The following is a 7,741-nucleotide window of genomic DNA, read 5'->3' as shown; positions in this document are numbered from 1 at the left end:
GCTTCTCTTTTAGGCCTGATTTGCTCCCTCCTTGCAGCTTTCCTTAGATGATCCACTGTCCTGGCTTTTTTTAAACTTCTGAGGTCTCCAGTGCACCTTTTGCTTCACACTCCCAGCCTCACACACTGCCCTCTCAGGGGCACACTGCCTGGCCTCCCAGGCCTTCTGAAATCTGGGTGGAAGCCTCTTGAACCTCAAAACTCTTGCATTCTCCAAGCATCTAAAGCCAGGGCCATGGGGATGATGCCAAGGTCTGCTGCCACCTGGAGCAGTAGCCAAGCTTTCCTCTCTCTTGGCCACAGGGGTCGAGTGCCTGGATCGTTGGGCACTCTGAATCCAATTCTGAGGAACAGATCCTCTATGGTGCTGCCATTCTGGAACATGGTGCTCAGAGGCTTCCTTCTCAAGGCAAGGTCTTTTACCTTTGCAGTTTTGAAGCTGTAAAGGGTGGAGACTTGCTGCTTGTGATGCCATCAGGCCATCTTTTCCATTCTCTTGTTCCTTCTCAGCAATAGAGATCTCCTCAGCCTTATCTTTGCAGTCCACAGCATTACTGGAGCTTCCTTTCTGGCCAGACTCACATTTTAAATCATCCTGCTGGGCTCTTTGTTCTTGATTTTCAATATAAATCTGGCTAAGAGCCCCAACAATAGCCATGCCACTGCCCCAGTGTTTGACTGCTTTGATATTTCTTTTGCCAGATTAATCAGTCCGCTGCCGCCCTTAATCTCAGTCTTAGGCAAAGTCTCTGAACATGAGCAAAATGCAGCCAAACTTTCTGCCAAGCCATAGCACACATCGTCTGGAGTCCAACAACCAATGCAGTCTTCCCAACAGAAACCTCCCGAAGCCGGTCTTTACTGGCAGGATTTCTACCAGCTTTCTGATCTTCGGAGCTGAATGTCATCTGCTTTTAGAGGAATTCTTTTTTTTTAATTAGAGGAATTCTTGGTCTCCAATTTAGCTGTGCTTTAAAATGTCCAGTAAACAGGGTTTTTTGTTTGTTTGTTTGTTTTGCGATAGGGCCTCACTTTGTAGTTCAGGCTGTCCTTGAGTTCACTGTATAGCCCAGGCTGGCAATCCTCACGGCGATATTCCTGTCTCAGCCTCTCTAGTGTTGGGATTACAAGCATGTGCTACCGTGTCCAGCTAACCAGCTTTGTCTAACATTTAGCTTTTACCATCTATATGGTTAATGAGAACTACCAGCAGGAAAGGTAATTAATTATTATCTAGTTTTTCAAGAGTATACCCTTTTCTCAGTCCTTGATTATAAGTAATTTGTATTTCTTCCTCTCCTTCCCTTCTTCTATGGTTCTTAGAGAGTGTATAAATCTCTACTGAACAGAACTAAGGACCTTTCCCCTCTTTGATTCTTTTCAGTGTCATAATTTGATATTTTTGTACCATTAGGCACAAGAGAATAGTAGCTCGGTAAAGAAGAAGACAAAGTTCGTCAACTTATACACAAGAGAAGGACAAGACAAGCTTGCAGTCCTGCTTCCTGGCCGCCACCCTTGTGATTGCCTGGGCCAGAAGCACAAGCTCATCAATAACTGTCTGATCTGTGGGCGGATTGTCTGTGAACAAGAGGGTTCTGGGCCCTGCTTATTCTGTGGCTCTCTGGTACGTTGATTTTCTGTTTTGTTTTATTGAGCTTTGTTTTAATTCACAGGGGCCACTGAAATCCTTAGTTCATAATTTCTGTTTTTGTTAGTAAATTTCTTCCCTAAGATGTCCAGCAAACTGTACTACCAGAGGTCTGATTAGTCTGAAGCCCGAGGTTATAGCCTAGCACTGAGGCCTATAAAGAAGGCTTTACGAATATACATTGTCGAGGAAGCCAAGTCTGTATCAGATTAATTTTATTTTATTTATTTATTTATTTATTTATTTATTTCTGTCTTTTTGAGACAGGGTCTTGCTATGCAGTTCAGGCTGGCCCTGAGCTCACTTTGTAGCCCAGGCTGGCCTCGAACTCGCAACGATCCTCCTGCCTCAGCCTCCCCAGTGCTGGGATTACAGGCGTGCACCACCACGTCCGGCCTCAGATTAATTTTAATTCAAAGAAACTTTAAAGCCTGAAATGTTAGAATTTTTTGTCGAAGTCTTCAGATGTGGCTCAGATACATAAGGTACTGAGCCACCGTGACTTAATCCTTTAGTCATTTTAGCTTCTGTTTCAAGGACACCACCTTGTTAAACTCTACTTTGAGAGAATGACCTCACAACGTAAGAGGAATGACTCACTCACAAAACCTTAATGAGCTGTCCAGAAAGCTTATTTGACTTACTGGGCTGCCCGGGAGGAGCAATGGCATTTGATGTTAGTAAAGGTGTCCGTTTTGTATTGCTTTATTTTCTCATCTCTGGTGGGGCCCTTCATTTTTCATTACACTCAGAGTAAGCAGAAAGACAATAAATGAGCTGAAAAATACAGTTTTTCCTTATGAAAATGTCCATCAGACGGCAGTAAATCTGGCAGGAACGCTGTTGCTATTCAGGCCGCTGCTAGGAAGCTCAGTGTTTTTGCTTATATCCCTTAGACTCTGGTTCATGAAACAAAGGGGAGAAAAGCAGAGTGGCTGAAGTCTTACAGTTTTATAAGCTCCATATAACCCTTTCTTGGCTCCCTTCTCACACGTGCAGTAAATTCATAATAAACAGAGCCATTTATTTGTTTGTTTGACAGAATCTGAGTTGACCAGGCTGGGCCTGAACTTGCAAATCCTCCTGCCTCAGCCTCACAATGTGCTAGGATTACAGGCGTGTGCCACCATGCCCAGCTGGCTTTTTTTCTTAATATATTTATTATATGTAGGTAGTGTTTGAAGCAAAGATTCTAAATATATATAGTTGGTCCAGGACCATAGCTCAATAGTAGATTCCTTGTCTAGCATGCCTGAGGTCCTGAATTCTATCACAAGTTTTACACAGACACAAATAATGTATATATTTGTATATATATGGTATAAAACCTAGACTAATTGTCTTATTTTTTTTCTTTTGTGGAAACCTGGGCTAATTCTCAGTGGTGGCATGGTAATTCGCTTCTTTTTCTGGCTCTTTCTAGTAAAACAGCTGCTTGTAATTTATCTTCTCAGATTTGGATTTCATTATTAGAACCAAGAAGCTTTAAGAAAAAAGTCTTGTATGATTTTTCCAGTACTCTCAACAAAGGCAAGTATTTGTCCTTTGAAAGTAGGTTAGTGGTTTTTTTGTTTGTTTTTTAAATCATCAGGTCGTACAAGGGTACCTGCATTCCTGCAATAAGGTAAATTTTTTATATAGCTAATAAAAGGGAGAGAGACCTCAGGAGACCGAGGCAGGAGGATCACCAAGAGTTTGAGGCCAGCCTGTGCTACAAAATGAGACCCTGTCTCAAAAAAACCCAAAAAAATAATAGGGAGCAATGCAAAAAGACCTTGGGCAAAACAAATGTGATTGTGGTATTTTGGATAAAAAAGCACTGACAATCTCATGTCATATCTATAGCTTGAAGTTACTCTGTGCTAATGTGAGATACTTTTAAAGTATATCCAGCCAGTGATATAATTTATTGGATCATATATCTTACTGTTTTACAGGTGTGTACTCAGGAAGAACGAGATATTTTACAGCGTGACTCAAACAAGAGCCAGAAGCTGCTAAAGAAGCTCATGTCAGGTAGACTGCAGTCTTCCCACTGAATCACTCTGTAATTGGGCACATTTTGTTGCACTGGAGATTGTTTTTCTGCCCTCTAGCATGGTATACTAGATAGTTTATTTGTTCATTTACTCAGTAAGTATTTTTTAGAAAGTTATCAGTAAAACCACATAACATTGCACAACAAAATGAATGTGCAAAGAGTAAAATTAATACACATGAGACCATGTTCATATAAATAACAGAATAAGTTACAAAATAGAGAAGAGACAACTCTTTGTTTTTAAATGATACAAACAGCTTTTCACTGAAAGTTAAAAGTTTGCATTTAGTGTGCTTTTGCAGTTAGTGTGATCTTGGCTGTTGTGTGCATGCTGAGAACTTGTCAAACTTTGGTGCATGCTTCATTAGTTTGAGAGCAGCTACACATGCAGCACTCAGGTCATTGAGAAAAGATAATTCCTGTAGAAGAATTCTGGTAAATAAAGTACAGAAATGAGGATAATAGAAAACTACCATCAACCGGAAGTGGTGGTGCACACCTGTAATCCCAGCACTCGGGAGGCTGAGGCAGGAGGATTGTTGCAAGTTCGAGACAAGCTTGGGTTACAAAGTGAGTTTAAGACCAGCCTGTACTGCATAGTGAGACCCTATCTCAAAAAGACCAAAAAAGGAAATTACCATCAAAACCACACAGTAGGGGCTGGGGATTTAGCTCAGCGGCACAGCACCTGCTTGCCAAGTCTGAGGTCATGAGTTCGATTCCCAGTACCAGAAAAAAAAAAACAAAAAACAACAACAACAACAAAAAAAAACCACAGTAGTAACTGCAACCAGCAAGGTCCTTGATGCTTGCTAAAATTACTGACTGAAAATTTAAGAGTAACAAATTTAAAAGCTCATGAAAGACAACACTAAAGAAATATTACAGATTGGATTGAAGTATGGAGATGTGATGTATAAATGTGATTTGGATCCTGGATTGTGTCCTAGAATAGAAAAATGACATTAATGGAAAAAATTTAATTTAGTAGAGTCGTACTGATGTGAATTTCTTACTTTTGGGGCGTTTTATGATGCTGGGGTTTGCTAAGTATGATCTCTACTGTTGGGCTACAACCTCAGTCCCAATTTCTTAGTTTTGATCCTTGTACTGAGCGAGTGGGGTACTGGAATTGAAGCTAGAGACTTTGCACCGAGATACATCTCCAGTTTTTTATTTTTTATTTTGAGTCAGGGTCTTGGTAAGTTGCACAGGTGGCAGCTGGGATTACATGCCTGTACCACCATATCTGGCTTTGTACAGTACTTTTATAAGATAAAATATTAACATTAAGGAGGGAAGCTGAGGGGAAAGTTATACAGAAACTCTATTCTTTTTCCGAGTCTTGTAAGTTTTTTATGCTGAAAAATGTCTGCCAAAAATAGTAAAGATTTTTGCAAGGCACCGTGGTGCGCACCTGTACTTGCAGCTACTCAGGAGGCTACGTAGGAGGTGTGCTCCAGCCATGGACCTCATGGCCAGCCTGGCAACATAGTAAGACCCTGTCTGTCTAAAAGAAAAGTTAAACATTTGTTTGTCTTTTGAGACGGGGTCTTACTATGTAGTCTGGCTGGCCTTGATCTCACTGCATAGCCCATGCTGACCTCAAATTTGTGGCAGTCCTCCTGGCTCAGCCTCCCAAGTGCTAGCATTATAGTCATGTGCTGCCATGCCTAGCATTGAACACATTTTTAAAATTAAGTTTATTGGTATATTTTAGGTATACATAATGATCACAGTCATTATAGGGAATTTGTACCTGTTAAACACATTTCTAAAAGAAACAGTGTGCTCCAGGCAGGCATGGTGATATACGCCAGTACTTCTAGTTCTCAGGAGGCTGAGGCAGGAGGATCACCCCAAGTGAGTTTGAGGCCAGCCTGGGCTACATAGTGAGTTTAAGGCCAGCCTAGAATATATAGCAAGACCCTGTCTTAACACCCTCCCCACAAAAAAGAAACAATATGCTCCTTATTTTCCAGTTAAGTATATTGTAATAAGTTCCTATATTAGTTCATAGTTGTTTTTGTTTTATATAAGTAAATTGGTTGTCATTATAAAGTAGTAATCATAGTATAAAGAATGTTTTTCCATTTTTTAATATTTCATAGTTTTTTGCTCTGTATTCTTCTTCTTTTTTTTTTTTTTCCTTTTTGAGACAGAGTCTCCCTATGCAATTCAGGCTGGCCTTGAGCTCGCTTTTGTAGTCCAGGCTGGCTTTGAACTCTAAATGATCCTCCTGCCTCAGCCTCCCGAGTGCTGGGATTACAGGTGTGCACCACCACACCCAACTGTATTTTTCATATTTGCTTTTAGTCAGTAAAAATAATCTTTTGATTTGTTTTACTATGTTAATTACCTGTTTCCCAGTGACTAAGTATCTTGACTTTCAGAATCATAAATAATACCATGAAGAGTCAGTTTGTTAACATGTCTTTTGTTTTGTTTACTGTGCTGGGTACTGAACTCAGGGACACTCTACTACTGAGCTTTGCTCTAGAGACAAGATTTTTTTCATTCATTCTTATTTTGTTATCCCTATTCCTTCCCTTCCCTTCCCCCTTTCCTCTCCCTGTTCCCTTCCCAACTGAACATTTTCTTCCTACTTCCCAAAATCTGTCATCCACTTGAGTGCTTATTTACCCTTTGGGTTTCTCACACAAGAGAAGGGATGTGATATTTAAACATGGGTAACCAATTTATCCCACTTAAGATTATGTTCTCAAGATGCATCCATTTTCCTAAAATGACTCCAGCATACATGGTAGAGTAGTACTCCATTGTATATAAAAGCTATAACTTCTCTATCCTTTCATCAGTTGATGGGCATTTGGGTTGTTTCCAAGATTTAGCTATTACAAACTGTGCCGCTGTAAACATAGGTGTGCATATATTGCTGTGATATGATGCTTTCAATTCTAATAGCTGAGTTGAATGGGACCTCTAACCCTAGTTTTTTGAGGAATCTCTGCACTTACTTCCACAGTGGTTGTACCAGTCTACGCTCCCACCAACAGTGCAGAAAGATTCATTTTTCCCCATAGCCCCACCCTTTTTCCCCACAGCATTTGTTATTGGTTGATTTCTTGATAACAGCCATTCTTTCTGGGGTGAGATGGAATCTGTGTTGTTTTAATTTGCATCTCCTAAATGACCAGTGATGTTGAACATTTTTTCATGTATCTATTTGCTATTTGTATTTCTTCATCTGAGAAGTGTGTATTCATCTCAGATGCCAATTTTTTTTCTTTCTTTTCAGATGCTTATTTTTGAATTAGGTCTTTAAATTTGGGAAGTCTGGCTCTATTAGTTTTTTATATATTTTAGATATTAGTCCTTTTTTGACAAGGTTAGCTAAAGGTTTGTGTATTTGAGTTAATCTTTCAAATAACCAACTCTTCATGAATTGATTCTTGGTACTGTTTTCTTAGTCTTAGTTGCATTAATTTCTGCTCTGATTCTGTGTGTGCATTAGCTTTCATTTGCTTTTCTTTTTCTACAAGTTTGAGGTTCAACGTTAGGTTATATATTTGAGCTTGTTCTGTTTTTCTCATGTTGGAATTCACCACTATCAATTTCCCTTGTAGGACTGCTCTTGTTGTGCCCCATAAATTCTGACATGTAGAAACTGTCTGATTTCTTCTTAATTCTCTCTGTGGTCCATTGGTTTTTCAGGAAAGTGTTATTTTTATTTTATTTCATTTCATTTTATTTATTTATTTATTTATTTATGTCTTTTTGAGACAGGGTCTCACTATGTAGTTCAGGCTGGCCTTGAGCTCATTTTGTAGCCCAAGCTGGTCTCAAACTCACAGCGATCCTCCTGTCTCAGCCTCCGAGTGCTGGGATTACAGACACATGCTACCATGCCAGTCTAGGGTGGTGTTATTTAATTTCAATGTGTTTATGCAGCTTTTGTGGTTGCTTTTGCCATTGATTTGTAATTTCATGAAAACAGTACAAATCTAGAAGACAAGGTAGTTTCACAGATTACATCAATCTGGGTTGGAGGTTGTTTTCTTTTTCTTTTTCTTTTTCTTTTTTTTTTTT

At 39.6% G+C, this 7,741-nt stretch overlaps 1 protein-coding gene across 1 annotated transcript in view; it reads left to right on the top strand.

Annotated features, from left to right (window-relative positions):
• Trip4 (thyroid hormone receptor interactor 4) overlaps positions 1-7,741 on the top strand; it is an 82,351-nt gene that overhangs the window by 29,199 nt on the left and 45,411 nt on the right. Inside the window, exons 5-6 of the mRNA XM_005393753.2 lie at positions 1,414-1,626; positions 3,588-3,666. Coding sequence (XP_005393810.1) covers positions 1,414-1,626; positions 3,588-3,666 — 292 coding nt within the window. The remainder of the gene's footprint in view (positions 1-1,413; positions 1,627-3,587; positions 3,667-7,741) is intronic.

Source organism: Chinchilla lanigera, unplaced genomic scaffold (assembly GCF_000276665.1).
Source record: "Chinchilla lanigera isolate Chin_1 unplaced genomic scaffold, ChiLan1.0 scaffold00049, whole genome shotgun sequence".
Taxonomy (NCBI): domain Eukaryota; kingdom Metazoa; phylum Chordata; class Mammalia; order Rodentia; family Chinchillidae; genus Chinchilla; species Chinchilla lanigera.
This window is presented reverse-complemented; position numbering and strand designations above follow the sequence as displayed.